This window comes from Aethalodelphis obliquidens, unplaced genomic scaffold (genome assembly GCF_003676395.1).
Source record: "Aethalodelphis obliquidens isolate GAN/ISIS:26980383/991018 unplaced genomic scaffold, ASM367639v1 scaffold2, whole genome shotgun sequence".
NCBI classification, from domain to species: domain Eukaryota; kingdom Metazoa; phylum Chordata; class Mammalia; order Artiodactyla; family Delphinidae; genus Aethalodelphis; species Aethalodelphis obliquidens.
The window spans coordinates 19,093,911-19,114,506 of record NW_020837946.1 but is presented as its reverse complement, the minus strand read 5'-3'; the positions used below and the strand labels follow the sequence as shown (position 1 = coordinate 19,114,506).

The window sequence follows — 20,596 nt, the reverse complement described above, 5'->3', positions numbered from 1 at the left end:
GTTAGCCGCGATGGAGGGGCGGGGCTTTTGGCGCACAGAATCATTATAGATTCCACCTAGCATAATTGCCCACTCCCGCCAAAGAAAGAAAAACAGTCGATGTGTTCACCACTGACCTTGCTCATCACCCCCGAAGCTTTCCAAACCCTCTCTCCCTACCCCAACGCCAGCTCTCACACTCCACCTCCTTCCTCCCGGTTCCCACTATACGCAGGAACCCCCAAACTGCGTGGAGGGTCCCCAGTTAGCAATAGGATGGAAGGCAATCATCACCTCGTTTAGGTTCCTTGCTTAATGACAGTTCTGGCCAGTGGCTTGTTCCTGCCCAATACTGGCTGCAGCTCAGTAACAAAGAGGAGGCACCCTCCCCTGAGGCAGGTGGTAATGGGCCTGCAGGCTCCATCCTTCCATCTATTCATTCCTCCCACCAGCTAAGAGGTGAGGGCCTCCAGAGAAGCTTTGCACTCTAGCGGATAATAGGGGCCAGTATCTACAAGACTGTAATGATGGAAATGTGCTCTATCTGCAATGTCCAATATGGTAGCCACTAGTCACATGTGGCCACTGAGCTCTAGAAATGTGACTAATGTGACTGAGGAACTGAAGCTCTACTTTAATTTTTTTGGCTGCATGGCATGGCATGTGGGATCTTAGTTCCCTGACCAGGGATTGAACCCGCACCCCCTGCAGTGGAAGGCAGGGTCTTAACCACTGGACCACTGGGGAAGTCCCTACTTTAATTTTAATTAATTTCAATTTAAATAGCCACGTGTGGCTAGTGGCTACCAGACTGGACAGCAACAGCTCTAGAGGATAAGGTCTTTTCATTCAATCAGGCAATCAGCTCAACAAATATTGGGCTCCTTCCATGTGCCAGGATGGTTCTGAGCCCTGGGAGATCAGCAGGGACGAGACCAAGTTCCTAGCCTCATGGCACTTGTAGATAGCATGGAGAGACAGATGATAAACACAAAAGATAATTTCTTATGTGAAATTTCAGACATTTATGAAAACAAGGCCAAGTCATGGATAGAAAGGGACTCAAGGTTGGAGAGTTGAGGGTGGAGACTTCAGGGAGGGCCTCTCTGACATCTCAGTTGAGTTGGGTTGTGAATGATAAGGAGTCAGATCTGTGAAGAGCTGTGGGAAAAGCATTTAAGGCAGAAGGAACAGCTAGTGCAAAGGCTCTGAGCATGGCACGTTGGGGACAGAAGGCCAGTGAGGCTGATGCACAGTGGCACGGGGCGGGGTGGGGGAGTGATGAAGGAGAAGCTGGCGATGAAAGTGCTCAGTCACCTCGAGGTAGGGAGGGCGAGGTAGGGAGGGCGGGGCCTAGGCCCTGGCAAGTTCTCCTCATCCATGGAGAACTGAAACCAAAGTTGACTCAGCCCAATGCACCCAGAATGTTCCTGTAGAGATCCTGAGAGTCCCCTCCAGTTCCTGATACTCTGCCGCAGTGGGGAAGAGGGGACGGCAGTTAACATCCAACCCACGGACATCCTTCCTCTGCTGAGCGCTCTTTTTTTTTTTTTTTTAATAAATTTATTTATTTATTTATTTTTGGCTGCCTTGGGTCTTCGTTGCTGCGCGCGGGCTTTCTCTAGGTGCAGCGAGTGGGGGCTACTCTTCCTTGTGGTGCGCAGGCTTCTCATTGCGGTGGCTTCTCTTGTTGCAGAGCACGAACTCTAGGCACATGGGCTTCAGTAGTTGTGGCGCGTAGGCTCAGTAGTTGTGGTGCACGGGCTTGGTTGCTCCGCGGCATGTGGGATCTTCCTGGACCAGGGCTCAAACCCATGTCCCCTGCATTAGCAGGCAGATTCTTAACCACTGAGCCACCAGGGAAGCCCCTGCTGAGCGCTCTTGCATCAGGTGACTTGAGAAGGAGTCTGCCACTTCCCTGCCTGCTCTGTGACATCCATTTCAAGACCAGTTTGTTTTTAGATTGTATCATTTGTCCCCAGAACTCCTATGACCCCCCTCTCCTTGCTCCATAGTCCTAAGCTATATATGTCTCTGAACAAAGAAAAAACAAAGATTGAGCACTCGTGACATGCCAGGCACTGGACTAGGGTGTGGGGATGCTGTGGGGGTATCAAGACCAAGCCCCACCTGCATGACACAGAGTCCATTCAGAAGGAAAGAGACATCAGCCAAGGCTCCCGTGGATGAATGTGTGAGTGTAGACCATGCAAAGTGCTACCTGCAATATTAGAGTGTTTAATGCAACTTGATCTAGTGTTGAGAACCCAGGGAGGCAAAGGAATAGTAATAATAAGAGCAAGCCCTATGCAGCACTTACTATTCTAATCCCTCTACACATAAGTCATGTGATTCTCACAATACCCCTATGAGGTGGGTTCTATTATTATACCCATTTTACAGATGAAGAAAAGGCTAAGGTCAAGGCCATGCAACTGGTTAGTGGCAGAACCAGGATTTAGACCCAGGGAGCCTGGCTCAAGGCTATATGTGAATCCACTCTGATAAATAGATCAGAGGTGGCTCTCTGGAGACAGATCCCAGAACAGAGAAGAGGCATCTTCCTGCTTTAGATCCGTCCAGAGTAGTGTTGACTGTACACTGTCTTTCCCCTTCCCCAGGTACCCAGACACTGCCCCATTCCCTACTGCGTTGTCACTGACAGCTGCTTCAGTGCTTTGAATTGCCGGGGTAGACAGGGAAGGCATTGTGCTACGGGAGCATACAGTCTAGCCCTGGAGAAATCAAGGAAGGCTTCCTGGAAGAGGTCACACCATAACTGAATCCTGAATGACGAGAGGCTGTTTGCCAGGCAGAGTTGTTTGAGGAGGAAGCAACATATGCCAAGGCATGGAGATGAGATGGAGGGAGCATGGAATGTCTGAGCTACTGCAAGGGGTTCAGGACAAGATGGTCTTGTCCTGACAAGAACGCAACTAAAGTGTTGCCCTCTGTCTGGGAGCCTAAGAGGCCCTGGAAGTGGGTTAGGCAAATACTTGAATGCCTGCCTGTTTCTGCGCTTTTTCTTCCCACCAGAAGCCATAATACAAGCAAATAAACTAAGAGCAATGCTATAGATCAATGGAGCCCTAAAAAGAGAGTCTTACATTTTGACATTTGACAACAAAATTAAAAAACAGGGCTGATAATGCCCTTGGAAGGTGCAGATTGGACCTTCTGAATCTCTGTCGTGCTCCTCCCTTCTTTTGGTTAAATCTGCTGTTTCCCCAACACCAGCATTCCCGCTAAAACTCATTCTTGGGGGCTTCCCTGGTGGCGCAGTGGTTAAGAATCCTCCCGCCAATGCAGGGGACACGGGTTTGAGCCCTGATCAAGGAAGATCCCACATGCCACGGAGCAACTAAGTCTGTGCGCCACAGCTACTGAGTTTGTGTTCTAGAGCCCGTGAGCCACAACTACTGAAGCCCGCGCACCTAGAGCCTGTGCTCCACAACAAGAGAAACCACCGCAATGAGAAGTCTGCACGCCACAACCAAGAGTAGCCCCCGCTCGACACAACTGGAGAAAGCCCGTGCACAGCAACGAAGACCTAACGCCGCCATAAATAAATAAAATAAATAATTTTTTTAAAAAAACCATTCTTGTTTAGTTTGATCATTTCCCCATTTTGTTTTAAGATATATTGCATCAGAATTGTCCTTTGTTATTTTTTTAAATAAATTTATTTATTTTACTTATTTATTTTTGGCTGCATTGAGTCTTCGTTGCTGCATGCGGGCTTTCTCTAGTTGCAGTGAGCCGGGGCTACTCTTCATTGCAGTGGCTTCTCTTGTTGCAGAGCACGGGCTCTAAGCGCATGGGCTTCAGTAGTCGTGGCTCGCGGGCTCTAGAGCACAAGCTCAGTAGTTGTGGCACACGGGCTTAGTTGCTCCATGGCATGTGGGATCTTCCTGGACCAGGGCTTGAACCCGTGTCACCTGCATTGGCAGGCGGATTCTTAACCACTGTGCCACCAGGGAAGCCCTATCCTTTGTTATCTAATCATCACAAATGCCCCATGTTTGAGCTACACTGCATCCAAAGCCTCTGGTGGATGAGACTGAGAACTAAACCACCACGTGCATCAATGTTTTTAACAGAAAATGTATTTGGAGTTCTGAAGAACTGACAGTGACCAATGACATTTTGGAACCCAATTTACAAAAGCAACTAACTGCGCCGTGCTAGGTGCATTTCTTGGGCCTCACACAAATGCTTCGGGGTATTTTCATCGCCCCTACATCACAGGTGAGGACACTGAGGGCCTAAGAAACTTGCCCAAGTCATCGAGCTAGTAAGAAAGATTCACACCCCAGCCATTTGATTCCAGAGACTCTGGTGGATTTTTTTTTTTCTTTTGGCCACGCCACGTGGCTTGTGGGATCTTAGTTCCCCGACCAGGGATTGAACCCAGGCCCTCAGCAGTGAAAGCCCTGAGTCCTAACCACTGGACCACCAGGGAATTTCCCTGGTGGATTTTTTTAAAATCAATTTTATTAAAGCATAATATTCATTCAATAAGACTTTTCCTTCACTTTAAAAATTGAGATAATTGCAGATTCACACGCAGTTGTAGGAAATAATTCAGAGAGATCTCATGTACATTTTACCCACTTTGTCCCATTGGTAACATCTTGCAAAATGTTAATATAATATAATATTACAGGGACTTCCCTGGTGGCACAGTGGATAAGAATCTGCCTGCAAATGCAGGGGACATGGGTTCGATCCCTGGTCCAGGAAGATCCCACATGCCACGGAGCAACTAAGCCCGGGCGCCACAACTACTGAGCTTGTGCTCTAGAGCCTACGAGCCACAACTACTGAGCCCGCGTGCCACATCTACTGAAGCCCATGTGCCTAGAGCCCATGCTCTGCAGCAAGAGAAGCCACTACAATGAAGACCCAATGCAGCCAAAAATAAATAGAATTAAATATTTTTTAAAAATTCAATATTAAAACCAGGATATTTTCCACTTTTTTCGGTGGTAAAATATACATAAAATGTACCCTTTTAACCACAATTCTGCAACGTTAAGTACATTCACATTATTGTACAACCAACAACCATCACCACCATCTGTTTCTGGAACATTTTTATCATCCCAGACAAAAACTCTGTACCCATTAAATAATAACTCCCCTTTCCCCCCCTCATTCCCTGGTCCCTGGTAATTATCATTCTACTTTCTGTCTCTATAAATTCGCCTCATATAAGTGGAATCACACAAAATTTGTCCTTTTGTGACTGCTTATTTCAGTTAGCATAATGTTTTCAAGGTTCATCCATATGATAGCAATATATCAGAATTTCATTTCTTTTTAAGGCTGAATAATATTCCATTGTATGGATATACCACATTCATTTATTCATCTGTTGATGGACATTTGAGTGGTTTCCTCCTTTTGGCTATTGTGAAAAGTGTTGGTCTGAACACAGGTGTACAAGTATCTGTTTGAGTCTCCACTTTCAACACAACCAGGATAGAACTTCCCTGGTGGCTCAGTGGTTAAGAATCCACCTGCCAATGCAGGGGACACGGATTCGATCCCCAGACCGGGAAGATCCCACATGCCACAGAGCAACTAAGCCCATGCGCCACAACTACTGAGCCTGTGCTCTAGAACCCATGAGCCACAACTACTGAGCCCACATCCTGTGACTACTGAAGCCCGCACGCCTAGAGCCCGTATTCTGCAACAAGAGAAGCCACCGCAATGAGAAGCCTATGCACCACAACGAAGAGTAGCCCCTGCTCGCCGCAACTAGAGAAAGCCCACACGCAGCAACGAAGACCCAATGCAGTCAAAAATTTAAAAAATTAAAAAAATAAAAAAGAATACAACCAACATATTGACCTTAACAAAGTGCACTGCTCTTTTTCAGATATCCCCAGTTTTACTTGTACTCATGTGTGTGTATTAAGTTCTGTACAGTTTGTCATATGTGTAGGTTTGTGTATCCTCCACCAAGGTCAAGGTACAGAACAGTTCCAATACCACAAGGATCCTTCAAGTTATCTTTTCAGAATCACATCTACATCCCTCTCCACCCCCGACCTCACCCATCTCTACTGGCTGCGACTTAGTAGCAAAAGGATAAAAGTAGTAAATCTGACCTTCATTTCCAAAATTTTGTCATTGCAAAAATGTTATATAATGTAATAGTAAAACGTAAACTTTTCAGATTGACTTTTTTCACGTAGCATGATTTCCTGGAGATTCATCCAAGTTACTGTGGTATCAGTAGTTTGTTCCTTTCACTGCTAAGTAGTAATCCGTGGTTTGTACCGCAGTTAGTTTTACCATTGTCCTGTTGAATGACATCTAGACTAATTCTAGTTTTTGGCTATTAGACATAAAGCTGCTATAAACATTCATATACAGGTTTTTGTATGAACACAAGTTTTAATTTCTCTGGGATAAATGTATACCATAGTATATGGTATGAGTACCATAGTATATTCTATGGTATGGATGTCCCGTAGTTTGGTTAACCATTCACCCGTTGAAGGATGGTATGGGGTTGTTTCCAGTTTGAGCTATTATGAATAAAACTGCTCTAAATATTTGTGTACAGATTTTTGTGTGAACATGAGTCATCATTTCTCTGGGGGAAAAAAAAAAGCCCAGGCGTGCAGTTGCTGAATCCTATGGTAGTTGCAGGTTTAATTTTATTTTTTTAAGATTTTTTTGATGTAGACCATTTTTAAAGTCTTTATTGAATTTGTACAATATTGCTTCTGCTTTATGGGGTTTTTTATGTTTGTTTGTTGTTTTGGCCGTGAGGCATGTGAGATCCCAGCTCCCCGACCAGGGATCGAAACCACACCCCCTGCATTGGAAGACGAAGTCTTAACCACTGGACCGCCAGGGAAGATCCTCCATCTTTAATTTTTAAAGAAATTTCCAAACTATCTCCAGAGTGGCTGTACCATTTTACATTCCCACCAGCAACATATCAGTGATCGACCTAGTTTCTCCACATCCTCACCAACATTTGGTATTGGGACTATTTTTTATCTTAGCTATTCTGCTAGTCGTGTAGTGATACCTCATTATGATTTAATTTGCATTTTCCTAATGGCTAATGACGCTGAACATCTTTTCATATATTTGTTTGCTATCTGTACATCCTGTTTGGTGAAATGTGTGTTCATGACTTTTGCCCATTTCTTTTTTGTTTGGTGTTTTGTTTTGGATTGGTTTTTTTGACCACGCCGCGAGGCTTGTGGGATCTCAGTTCCCCTACCAAGGATTGAACCCAGGCCACAGCAGTGAAAGCACTGAATCCTAACCACTACACCACCAGGGAACTCCCTGCCCATTTCTAATTGGATTGTTTGTGTTTTCACACTGAGTTTTAAGAGATTTCCCTATTTCTGGATACTGGCTTAGTTGCTCCATGGCAACTTGAACCCGTGTCACCTGCATTGGCAGGCGGATTCTTAACCACTGTGCCACCAGGGAAGCCCTATCCTTTGTTATCTAATCATCATCGTCAGATATGTGGTTTGCAAATATTTTCTCTGAACCTTTAGCTTGTCTCTTCATTCTCTTAACAGGGTCCTTCACAGAGCAAAAGTTTTTAATTTTGATGAGGACCAATTCATCATTTTTCCCTTTATAAATCATGCTTTTGTAAGTGTCAAGTCTAATGAATCTTTGTCTGGTTCTAGATCCTGAAGATTTTCTCCAATTTTTTTTTTTTTTTTTTTTGGCCTCGCCAAGTGGCTTGCGGACCTTCGTTCCCCAACCAGGAATGGAACCCAAGCCACGGCAGTGAAAGCGCTGAGTCCTAGCCACTGGACCACCAGGGAATTCCCTCTCCTACTTTTTGTCTAAAAGCTTTAGTGTTAAATTTACATTTGAGTCTGTGATCCATTTTGAGCAGATTGGCCTTCATGCAATTTCACTGCACGCATGCAGGGTTTAATATTCAGCAACAATTCCAGATCCGAGGGGACGACTATGCAGATTTCTGGAGCTCTGGCTCATGTAGACACTCTGCCCAGAGACCTCTGCTCTTAACCGTTACACACACTGCCTCCTCTGTAAGGTAGAGGTTGTGGAGGGTATCGATCAGTCATTAATCAGTTATACTCACCGAGTTCCTAACTATAGGGAAGGCCCCACAAAAGATGCAAAGAGGAAGACAGGATGCTGTCTTAGTCAGGTTTCTCCAGAGAAACAGAACCAATGAAAATATAGATGATAGATATAGATAGATAGATAGATGATAGATAGATAGATAATAAGGAATGGGGTCATGTGAGGATAGAGGCCAAGAATCTCTAGATTTGCAAGCTGGAGAGCCAATGGCATATATAATCCCAGTCCAAGTCTGAAGGCCTGAGAAACAGGTGGGCCGGTGGTGTAAGTTCTAGTCCAACCCAAGTCTGAAGACAGGAGAAGACCAGTGTCCCAGTTCAAAAGCAGTCCTCAGGGAGAGAGAATTCTCCCTTACTCAGCCTTTTGTTCTCTTCGGGTCTTCAACTGGTTGGATGATACACCATTAGGGAGGGAAATCAGACTTACTTAGTCTACTGATTAAAATATATATATATATATATATTTTTGCGGTACGCGGGCCTCGCACTGTTGTGGCCTCTCCCGCTGCGGAACACGGGCTGCGGACGCGCAGGCCCAGCGGCCATGGCTCACGGGCCCAGCCGCTCTGCGGCATGTGGGATCTTCCCGGACCGGGGCACGAACCCATGTCCCCTGCATTGGCAGGCGGGCTCTCAACCACTGCGCCACCAGGGAAGCACTGATTAAAATATTAATCTCCTCCAAAAACACCCTCACAGACATACCCAGAATGTTTGACCAAATTACTGGGCACCCCATGGCCCAGTCAAACTGAAACAAAAAATGAAACCATCACAGCATCCTACCCCAGCCCCACCCCACAGCCACCACCACGTGAGTCCAAGATAGCGACTGCAAACCTGTGTAAACCCTAGAGGTCAAGGATGGTGACCATACCTCGAGCAACAGGACTGCACAGCGAGCGACAAACCCCAGTGCAGTTCCCTCCTCTCTGACACGCCATTCACCCCCCTACCCGCACCCACATCTCTCCTGTCCCTCCAGCCTCTTCAATCAATGAGGAGCCAGGAGATTGGCTGCCTCCCCGCATCCTGGTTTCCTAAGCTTTGGCTCAAGTTTTTGACTCACGTGGGGATACATCATATCCCAGATCAGGTCTGGATGTGAGAACCTGCCCCAATTTTCTCTGAGTCCTGAAGTTGCAGACTTTGGATTTGGAAACCCCATGACAATTCAAGGTCTGGATCTTCTTGGCAGAAAAGAAAGGCTGCAGGGCATGGCAGGGAGAAGACTCTGAAGGAGGTAAGTGGGGGGATAAAGGAGCTGGCAGCTGGCAAGGAGAAGAGACTGGGAGCTGGAACGGTCTAGAGGTAATAGATTGGTCACCCTCAAGTGGAATCCAGCCCATAGAAATGTATGTTTAGATTACACAATATCTTCAAAAAATTGTAGCCTAGTATTCAAAAAGCATATGTTGCATACATTTTCCAGCATCCTTGACAAGTCAGAGGACATGATGACAGTGGACCCACATTTCCACATGACAGTTGTCTGGAACTCTGTAAGCACTGCCCTCTTCAGACAGAGTTTATGACCTTTGTTTTGCTACAGTCCACCACTCCCTATTACCGTACCCCCCCCCCCACAGCGGAGGCTTGGCATCTTTTGTCATTCAGTCCTGAGCTGGCACTATTTTTCTCATTCCCAACCTGTCTCATAGTTCATCTTACCTGCCTGGCCTCCTTGGACACCTAAACTTTTAACCACTTAGCTAGTCTGAGCCCTTCCTTTAACAGAAGAAACAAGATCAGAGATAAGACATGATCTGGTGACAATGTCAAGTGGATCGCTGGCAGAACAAGGACCAGAATTCCAGTGCCCCTTTCTTCTGAGGATCTCTTTGGCCTGAATCTTCAATGCATGTCCTTGTGGCAGTGCCTGGAAGGTCTTTCCCTCTGAGGCACTCAGTGGGAAACTGAGGTCGAGGTAGGCATCAGAACTCCCTTCCTCCCATTAGGCCAACCACTGGCCATGGGACTCAAGAATGAAAAGGAGAAGGGTCTGATTGTGCAGGGTGAGAGAAGGTGGAGGCAGGGGGCAGTCACGTGATCTAGACATGAATGCCCAAGTGGCAGGAAGTGTCTGAAATCAGAGCTAACTTGGGAGGCACAGAACTCGGGGTGCCTGGAAGGGAGCCAGAGGAGTTGTGGGACTCAGGCCAGGAGGGGAGCAAATGGCCATACCGTGGTCACCCAGACCCTTGCACCAGAGCTGGCCACTTCTGCCCTTGGAAAGTGTTTCACAAGGCTCCGTGCGTGTGAGAACAGCCCAGCTCAGCTGAGGATGGGTAAGAGGGTGTGGACTCACACACTCAGCAGCACCCAGAGAGGAAGCGTAGCCAGAAGGGCTGCCCAGCACATCACTCGTGCAGAGTCCCTGAGTCTGCGGTCCTCATGACAGGTGAGCGGCCACCTCCGGGGACAGAGCCTGAATGGGGGTGGGGGGGGAGTCAGGGGGGCAAGGACACCGGCCTGAGGCTGGGTTCTTCACATCCCCAAGGGCAGAGTGCCCCCTTGCCTCATCTCTGTGGGTCTGGAACCCCTGGGGCCTCCTTGGCTGCTGGAGGTGGCAGGGATGAGGCCAAGGGGCACACACGGTGGGGCCAGCTTTCCCTCCTCAGAGCCCACGTCCCTCTCCACATCCTCCGTGACGAGAGAGATCTGGGTCTGGGAATCTCTGCACTCACACGGAAAGAGGGTAATCATGAAGGCCCCGCTTCTCACACATCTTCTGTAATGTTTGGTCCGGGGTGGAGGCGGTGGACCCAAGATGGGAGTCAAGGCCTCCTGTTCAGTTGGGCCTTCATTTCTCCACTTTGCCAAGAGGAGGTGTGGGAAGAGGACAGATGGCTTTAATCCTGGGCCACCAGAAAGAGGCGCGTCACTCACCAAGCCTCATGAGGCCCCTTGCAGGTGACACAGGCCCCCCAAAGCTCAGCAGGACCAGATATGGTTCCATCTCTAGCCCACCCAACCCGGGGTTACAGCAAGAACCTCCCGGAGGGACCTACCTGAGCAAGAAGATCCCCATCCCAGATGCAGAACCGGTGAGAATGCTGGAAACTTCCTGGGGTCTTTCGGGATGGACAAGACCACATGGGATCTCACAGGGGGAGGGGGGTCCCTTCCAGCTCTGAGCAGCCTTGATGGACAACGGCAACCGCTGCCTCCCTGCTTCTGTCCCCAGTGCTTAGCTGGGGCACTTAATATTTGTCTAAAAATTATCAAGTGGCTTTCTAGATGAATCTCAGCTTTCCTAGGAAGGGAAAGGGACCTGGGGTGAATTCCGGTTGGAGCCTCAAGGATTTGTTGTAACATTTAAGGAAAGGATGCAGACAAGGGCATCGGGAGACGTGGAGCCTGCCGGCTGGCTTCTAAGAGACTATCACCCTGCATTCCCAGAATCTTTAGCAGATGCCCAGGCTGCTAGGCTACCCCCCGGAATGGGGATGGGGAGACCCTAGGCTCAGTGGACTCCAGAGAGGAGGCCCCGTGGTCTGAGAAGGGACTGGGCAGGGAGGCCTGACCCAGGAAAGCTCCCCTCTGGGCTCTGAGGATCTGCTGACTCAGGGCCTGCCCGAGGCAGGCTAGTCAAGTGTAGACCACAGAACCTGACCGATCCAGAAAGCTGATCTGCCGTGACTCAGCAAATCCTGAGTTCCTCCCACCCCCTGTGCTCCACTACCCCCCACCCCAGGGTGGCAGCTCCATGGCCCAGGGCAGGGCTGGCCAGCCTGGGCCCATGAGCCCAGAGGGGCTCACCTGGGGGCTGGCCATGGCCAGCGGCCCCCAAGCCTGTGTCCAAGACCCCTCACTCCACTTCCCTCCACAGGGCACGTTCAGCCTGCGGAAGTTGTGGGCCTTCACGGGGCCCGGTTTCCTTATGAGCATTGCTTTCCTGGACCCAGGAAACATCGAGTCGGATCTTCAGGCCGGGGCTGTGGCTGGATTCAAAGTGATTGAGTCGGGGCACGGTGGGGAGGGGGTGACCAGGCTAAGTGGGTGGAGACCCCCAGCTTGCCACGTTTCCCCAGAGTGGCCTTCATGGCCAGTGTTCCTGGGAACAGGTGTTAAGTTCAAATGGACCACAAAAGGGTCCCCAAAGCAGCCCTGCGGGAGTGGGGGGGTGTCTTCTAGCTCCATCTCCCCAACTCACTCCCCAGAGGGTGTCCTTGGTTAGAGGGTCCCAGCAGCTCAGGGCTTATCAGACTGGTCCCTCTGGCTGATGGTCTCTCCCTGGCTTCTCACAGCTGCTCTGGGTACTGCTGTGGGCCACCGTGTTGGGCTTGCTCTGCCAGCGACTTGCTGCCCGGCTGGGCGTGGTGACAGGCAAGGACTTGGGCGAAGTCTGTCATCTCTACTACCCTAAGGTGAGCTTGGTGCCCCTGGACAGGAAGCACCTAAAGAGGTGACTTGCCCAAGGTGAAAAACAGGTGGGCATTGGCTCGGGATAATCATTGGCTGGGGTGGGTACCGGGGACTTGGCCGTCAGTGTCCACGCAGGCCAACAGAAATCACGCCGCTAGATATTTCAAAGGTATCTAATGCAGGGATGCAGTCACAAAGGTGTTGAAAGAGCTGGAGGAGCAAGGGAAGGAGGTGTTACCCAGAGATCAGAAAGCTGCTGGACAGGAGCCCAGGGGCCATCATTCGCACCCAAGCTTCTAGAGGCATTGCCGCCACTGCTGACTGGAGCCCATGTTGCCTGGTGCCCTTGCTGGTGCGAGCTCCAGAAGGGGGGGGTGGGTAAAAATGATGTCTCCCTGCCTTTCCATTTCCTTTAACTATTTCCTACTGTTGACCTAAAACAAATAGATTGCTAGATACTTCTCCAACAAAGATGGGTTGAGAATCATAACTGGGGAGAGAATCATAACTGGGGAGTCTGAAGCCATGGGGAGCCACGTGCAAGTCTCCGCACAGCAAAGGAAGGAGAACACTTTTATGGAGGGGAAAGGGAATTTGGGAGGCCGATAGTCAACAAAGAGTCCATGGCTTTTCAGTGGCTGAGTCCTTGCCGGGAATGAAGAGGAGTCTTTCTTCTTCCTGTTGGGCTCTGCTATCTTCGCAGGGCGTGGGAGCTTCCCCTTCTCATCTCCCAACTCTATTTAATTGAGGCTTCTGTTGATTAATTTTACACCATGAAAACCTAACTGGAAGCCCGCTGGCAAGGCAGACTTGCAAATGTAGTTTGCAGGCTTCCAGCCCAGGAGTATAGAGCCGGGTACAGAAAGGTCAGTCAGTGTAGGTCTGAGACAACAGACAAATAATTGGTCCAGCCTTAATGACGGGATTACCTCCCCCTAGGTGCCCCGCACCCTTCTCTGGCTGACCATCGAGCTAGCCATCGTGGGCTCAGACATGCAGGAAGTCATTGGCACAGCTATCGCATTCAATCTGCTCTCAGCTGGACGGTACTCTGGAGGGGCCCCAGCTCTTCAGTCCAGGGCTGGGAACAGCGGCTTCTTCCTCCCCAGGCCTTCTATTTCCCTGTGTCCATTTCATCCTCCAGTCACCTCTGACTCAGAGCTATTGCCCAATTTGCCGGATGGGGAAGTGGAGACCCAGATATGTAAAGTGACTTGTCTCAAATCACACAGATGTCGGTCACCATGCAGCCTTCAGGACTGCAGCCCCAAGCTCCCTACCACGCTGGTCCTCCACACAGCTTGGCCCTTCCTAGCGTGTATGTGGCATTTTCCCGTCTCTAGCACACTCCCACTCCCCTCTCCCTTAGCTGTCTGGGGCCATTTGAGTGCCTGCTCCCAGGAAGCCACATTCTACAGTCTCCAGCCCTGAGGAGGGAGTTCCAGACTCCTGGACCGGGCGGGGCTGACGCAGGCCACTCTGGTTTCAGAATCCCACTCTGGGGTGGTGTCCTCATCACCATCGTGGACACATTCTTCTTCCTCTTCCTCGATAACTACGGTGGGTGTGCCTCTCATCCCATAGGGGACTTGGCGAGGGGGGGACTGGCAATGAATGTAGGAGCTGATGCTCTGCTGAATTGGGAGAAGTGCTCCTAGCAGCCCCACTCTGACTGTACGGCCTTGAGCAAGTTACTTAGACTTCTGTTTCTTCATCTATAACATGTGGATAGTAGCACAGAGGCCACAGGGCTGCGGTGGGGCTGCACCGAGCGCTATATGTTAAGCACTTGGCACAGTGCCTGGAACAAAGTGCTCAAGATACCAGCCATTAATAATTGTTTATGTTATAATTTTGGTTGTTTGGTTTTTCGGTTCTGCCCCTTTGTTCTCCCCCTAGGGTTGCGGAAGCTGGAAGCCTTTTTTGGATTTCTTATTACCATTATGGCCTTGACCTTCGGCTATGAGGTGGGAAGCCGTACCAGTACCACGTCCCCACACCAAGGCCACCCCACTCCGCCCCATGCAGAGCCTGAGAGGAGCGGGGAGCGGACCTTAGCCACGCTCCCTAGTGGCCAGGGTTGGGGTAGAGGGTGAGAATGGCTGCTCAGGGGTGGGGTGGAGCCTGACCGAGGCTCCTCTCCACAGTATGTGGTGGCACGTCCTGCTCAGGGAGCACTTCTTCGGGACCTGTTCCTGCCCTCGTGCCCTGGCTGCGGCCAGCCCGAGCTGCTGCAGGCCGTGGGCATCATTGGCGCCATCATCATGCCCCACAACATCTACCTGCACTCAGCCCTGGTCAAGGTGAGCAGACTGGAGGGGAGGGAGACATGCTTTCTCCCTAAGGGCCACACTGGCTCCGTCCCCAAGGCTGGGGCCCCGCCCTTTTGGCTCCCAACTCTGTGAATTTAGGAGGGAAGTGAATCACTCTTTATTCAATATGTAATAATAGAGGGTCTACTGTGTGCTGGGAGCTGGGGGTCAGTGATGAAGAGACAGATAAGTCCTCTGCCTTCTTAGAGCATGCATTCTAGCAGGAGAGACAGACCATGGGCAAGTAAACAATAAAGGAAAGAAATGGATTGTGAAAGGTGCTCTGAAGGAAACAACACAGAGAAGTATGATGGAGAATGACTGGGGAGGGGGCTCCTTTAGAAAAGGAGTCAGCCAAGGCCTTTGAAACATGAAGGATGGGAAGGAAGACCAGGGGAGAAGAGATTCTAAGCAGAGGGACTGGCAAGTGCAAAGGCCCTGAGGCAGAAACAAAGGCCTATCCCAGACGGCCATGTAGGGGGCTTTAGAAAGAACTGGGGTTTGGGGGGAACACAGGTAGAGGTGTGAGGGTAGAGAATGTTGGGATGACTCAGGGACTTCGGTGCTTCCCTCCCTTTGACTTTCATAGTCTCGAGAGATAGACCGGACCCGCAGGGCAGACATCCGAGAAGCCAACATGTACTTCCTGATTGAAGCCACCATCGCACTGTCTGTCTCCTTCTTCATCAACCTCTTTGTTGTGGCTGTCTTTGGGCAAGCCTTCTACCAGCAAACCAACCAGGCTGCGGTGAGGCACACCCCATGCCCACATGCCCTTCAGGCTTTGCTGGGGACTCCAAAGAGTGCAGCTAAGCCCTTCGAGTCTCTGTCCTGTACTCCAGGCACTGGTAGGGGAGGGAGTCTGCGACCCTGGCCTCTGGCTGGGAGCCCCTTCCCCACCCCACTGGGGAGACACGCATGTAGGCTTGCACGCGGTCAGCCCCACGCCAGGGGCTACAAGGCACAGACGTCCAGGGGAGGTGACTGGCGGGAGGAGCTGAGTCTTGGAGGATCCAGCATTCCAGCTGCACCTTGAAGGATGGGCAGGATTTGCCCAGCAAACTGCAGGGAGGGCATTCTGGGAGGGGGCTGCCTGCCTAAGCACGAGCGTGGGGTCAGGAATATGCAGGCAGGCAATTTCTTTCCTTGAGTTTCTAGTGATGATCTTCATTATTAGTAGATAAACTGTCATTCATTCAGCAAAGATTTATTGAGCATTTGTTATGTATCAGCCAGTGTCTTAGGCCCTAGGGATACAGCAGCCAATGATAGAGACCTTGCCCTCTTGCAGATGAAATTCGGAGGCAGTGAGCAAACAGGAAACAAATCAACCAATCAGTTGATCGGTTTCAAAGGAAAATATGAACGATGTTGTGAAGGAAATAAAGGGGGTGATGAAACATAATTGGGGGTGTGGTGAGGGAGGGACTACTACATTAGGCCAGGTGGTCAGGAGAGGCCTCTTGGAGGAGGTGACATTTGAGCAGGCTCTGAAGGCGAAGGAGCCGGCCAGCTCCTCCCTGGCTCTCTGGGATCTGGGACTCTGCCTGTCTCAGTTTTTGAGTGAGTCTCTGTCCCAAGGCTCTAACAACTGCTAGCCAGTGTTGGGCGCTTACTGAACGCTGACGGGGTGGGGTGGGGATGGGACAGACTGACCAAGCCTCCGGGGACATGGGCACTGCCACTGCCTTGCTGTGTGACCTTGTGAGGTCATAGCCCTCCCTGGGTCTCTGCTCCTTAGCATAAGGAGAGAGGTCTAAATAGGACGGCAAACCATAGTCACACATTGCCTTCGAGACCAGCCGAGTCACAGAGCTGTGGGAAGGGGGTCCCAGGTAAGGGAGAAGGGCCTGTGGGGCAGCCTGAGTCCCCGCCGGCCAATTGTCTCTCTGTGGTAATGCCAGCTCTTACAATCCAAGAGCAGCTGGAAACCAGGGTCTCATGTTAAATCTTCTCAATTGTAAATGTCAACCAATTCACACTAAAGAAAAAAAAAATTTGTTAGTCACACAAAATATGTCTGGCTGGATTCAGCCCGCGGGCCACTAGTTTTCAATCCTTGGTCAAGGCTTGGAGGTCTGATTTTCCAACATTGAGTGTGCGCTTCACATCTCCTTCCTACTGCCCGGTGCCCGCAGTTCAACGTCTGTGCTAACAGCAGCCTCCACGACTACGCCAAGATCTTCCCCATGAACAACCTTACAGTGGCGGTGGACATTTACCAAGGAGTAAGCGCGAGGCAGGGCGGGTATGGAAGGGCTCGATCCAGCTGGGCTCCTCGTCATGCCCACCTCAGAGGTAGCGTCTGCGCGAGAAGGGGCGGACCCATGGCTCTGACCACACCCCTCCCTCCAGGGCGTGATCCTGGGCTGCCTCTTTGGCCCCGCAGCCCTCTACATCTGGGCGGTGGGTCTGCTGGCCGCCGGGCAGAGCTCCACCATGACCGGCACCTACGCGGGACAGTTTGTGATGGAGGTGGGGCTGCGGCGGGCCGGGGCGGGCAGGGGACTGAGGGCAAGGCACACTACTCGGGGCTCGGACATCCGCTTCCTTGATCCTTAAGGCAGCCCAACGGGTGCCCTTATAAGCCCCATTTTACAGATGAGAAAACTGAGATTCAGCGAGATGAGGCCCGAAACTGCAAACCCAGAACTAATAGAAGCCTTTTCTCCAACACAGCAATCAGCTGTGGGAGGGGAACCCCCCCTAATTTCCCCCCATCTATCCCCTCACCACCAACTATGGACAGAGCTGCCCCCATTTCAAAGATGGAGAAACAGAGTGTTCCTCCAGGCATGAGATGGGCTGAGGGAGGATAGAGGGTCCCTCCCTTGGAACACAGTCCTGCACCCCGCCACCAAGGTGCCCACCCCACCCCCCAGGGCTTCCTGAAGCTGCGGTGGTCACGCTTCGCCCGAGTCCTGCTCACTCGCTCCTGTGCCATCCTGCCCACCGTGCTCGTGGCAGTCTTCAGGGACCTGCGGGACCTGTCAGGCCTCAACGACCTGCTCAACGTGCTGCAGAGCCTGCTGGTGAGCCTGCGGGCCCTATCACCTCCTTCCCGCTGTGGAGCCAAACAGGAACCACAGCAATCCCCCTACAGAGCCTCCCCTGCGTCCCAGGCGCTATTCTAAACACACCTTATCTACAAGCCTCATGTACTCTCCACAGCCACCCCAGGGGGTAGGAACCACCACTATCCCCATTTTGCAGATGGGAAAACTGATGCGTGCAGTTAAGTGACCAGTGGCACAGCTGGGATACAAGCTCAGGCAGCCTGGAGCCAGAGCCCCCAAACACCCCTACAACCTTGGAAGGCAGAGAGGTGGAGAAATTGAGGCCCAGAGTGGTTAGGAGACTTTCCCAAGGGTGCACAGTGAGGCAGAGGGTGACTGGAGCCCCGGCCTGCTCCTCCCCTCCTTACTGTATTCTAAGGGCAGGGTCCCTCAGCCCCCTCCTCCCGCTTCTCCCCAGCTTCCCTTCGCTGTGCTGCCCATCCTCACGTTCACCAGCATGCCCGCCCTGATGCAGGAGTTTACCAATGGCCTGTGAGTACTCCCCAACCCCAGCACTGGACTTACATTACCACACTTGATCCTCACAACCACCAAGAGGTAGGAAGTCCCATTATTCCCACTACCCAGATAAGGTCAGAGAGGTTAAGAAACTTGCCGAAGGTCACACAGCTAGCTAGCAAGTGGAGGAGCCAGGACTGGAATCCTGGGCCAGGGGCTGTTTCTAGAGCTTGAGCTCCTCCCCCTCACCTCAGACTCTGCTTTTGCCAAATCTTGCCAGTGTGGTGCCTGGAGGGCCCAGGAGGCAGAAGTTGGCCAGGGGTCTGCCCCAGGGCCCACAGCCCTGGGAAGCTGGCTTTGTGTATCCACCCCCCACCTTAGCTCCAGGCTGGCTGTGGGCACTGGAGGAGATGCAGCCAATCCTGAGCCTCCCTCTCGTTCCCAAGGGTGAGCAAGGCCTTCACTTCTTCCATCATGGTGCTCATCTGTGCCATTAACCTCTACTTTGTGGTCAGCTACTTGCCCAGCCTACCCCACCCTGCCTACTTCAGCCTTGTGGTACTGCTGGCTGCAGTCTACCTGGGCCTCACCATCTACCTGGTACTGTTGGGTCCGCGGGCGCCTTGGGGACGGGGGAGGCAAGGAGAAGAGACAACAGATGGAGGGCTTAGTGGGGGGATGCACTGGGGCTTCCCCAAAGGTCTTGTCCTCTCCCCTACTCATGGTCACCCCTCCTCCAGACCTGGACCTGTCTCATCACCCATGGAGCCACCCTTCTGGCCCACGGTTCCCACCAACACTTTCTGTATGGGCTTCCTGAAGAGGATCAGGAGAAGACCTCTGGATGAGCTCCCACCAGGGCATGGCCGAGGGTGTAACGAGTGGGGCAGACTGGCCTGCTGGACCAGTGGGGGTCGGGGGCGGTGTGTGGAGGCAGCAAGATGGAGTTCTGGAAGCAGGCCAACCCTGGTTCCCCTGGTTCCATAGGGACCTGCTGTCTCCTAGTTTGGACAAGTGATTAACCTCCGGATCTCAGTGTTCTCAACTATAAAATGGGGACACCAACCTTGCAGCGGAGGTAAATAAAGCACTTTAACACAGAGCCTGGCACTTGAGACTTAAAAAAAAAAAAATCATTCCTAAAGTATTTATTGAGCACCTATAGGAGTAACCTGACAGACCAACCCAATTGGGGGTGGGACACAGGCTCCAAACTGGTACTTTAAAAATAGAGTCTGAAAACGATAAATAAATGCTAATTCACTTCTTATCCAAAAGAGCAGGGAAATGGAAACAGGAAAGCACAAAATCCCTGAACCATCAAGAATAGTCCCCCTCCCCGAAGGTCTGCCTCGCTCCCACTCTCGCTGGAGTGGCCTCAGCCTTTCTGTTCCACCTGAAACCCCTTTTCCAGGCAGGAAAACAGAAGCGCGGTTCTCCCCTCTTAGGGCGCCAAGTCCTAAGGAACCCAAGAATCGGTGCCTCTCAGGCCCAATTCCTTTGCCATCTCCCCAGGGGACCAGGCGGCCGGGACTCCCACGCCGCGCAGTTAACGCTCCCTGGGCGTTGACTCCCAGCTCCCCCTAGGGACAGGGACGATCCCGAGCGCCGGTACTCCCCGCCTCCAAAGAGGAGGAGGCTGTCACTCGGGCTTCGCGCCCGGGGGCCTCGGAATCCGCCCAGGCGGGAAGGTGGGGTGAGCTCTGTGGGCGGGGAATCCCCTCGGCCGCAGGGAGCGGCCCGGCGCCCTTTCGCCCCTTGAAGGGGCTGCACTTTACAGACGCTCCCTGGGCTGTTTCTAGGCTCCCCCAAGTCCCTCCTGCCTCTTCCCGTCCCTTGGACCCCAGCCCCTGAGCTGTGGCGAGCGTCGGCGATGAGGGGCCGCCAGCCCTTTCCCCTAGATTGAGCTTGGAGTGGGCGCTGTGCCTGGAAGCAGCCCCGATTTCCCGGGGATGCGGCGGGGCAGGCAGCTGGGCTCCGCGCTCTCGTTGAGGCGCTTGTTTATGAGAAGAATTTCCTCTTTCTTAAAAGGGCAACGAAACAAGTGGGGCCCTCTACGAGGGACGGGATGGGACAGGTCTGGCTCACCCGAGCAACGGTGGAGAGGTACCTGGGCTAGAACGCCGCCCAACCTCCTTCTCCCGGCTTGTCCCTGGAGAAGATGGGGCCCCTGCGAACTGAAAGAGAGGATGAATGGGGGCCAGGTAGCGGAGAAACGGGAGACCCCTTTTTTGCTTCCCTGAGGTGCCCCCAGCTGTACCCCCTGCCCACCCCTCTGGTCAATTTTGTAGGTATTAGTTGGGCGCCAGCC

At 51.6% G+C, this 20,596-nt stretch overlaps 1 protein-coding gene across 1 annotated transcript; it reads left to right on the top strand.

The window, feature by feature from the left end:
- The first annotated feature begins 10,231 nt into the window (after positions 1-10,231).
- Positions 10,232-19,387, top strand: SLC11A1 (solute carrier family 11 member 1). The gene is made up of 15 exons (XM_027121489.1): positions 10,232-10,491; positions 11,004-11,137; positions 11,923-12,045; positions 12,341-12,460; positions 13,398-13,504; positions 13,948-14,018; positions 14,358-14,425; positions 14,606-14,761; positions 15,360-15,518; positions 16,909-16,998; positions 17,126-17,245; positions 17,653-17,802; positions 18,245-18,318; positions 18,732-18,885; positions 19,026-19,387. Exons 1-15 carry the CDS (start codon positions 10,485-10,487, stop codon positions 19,131-19,133), a joined length of 1,641 nt encoding a protein of 546 aa, XP_026977290.1. The 5' UTR covers positions 10,232-10,484; the 3' UTR covers positions 19,134-19,387.
- Positions 19,388-20,596: the final 1,209 nt, after the last annotated feature.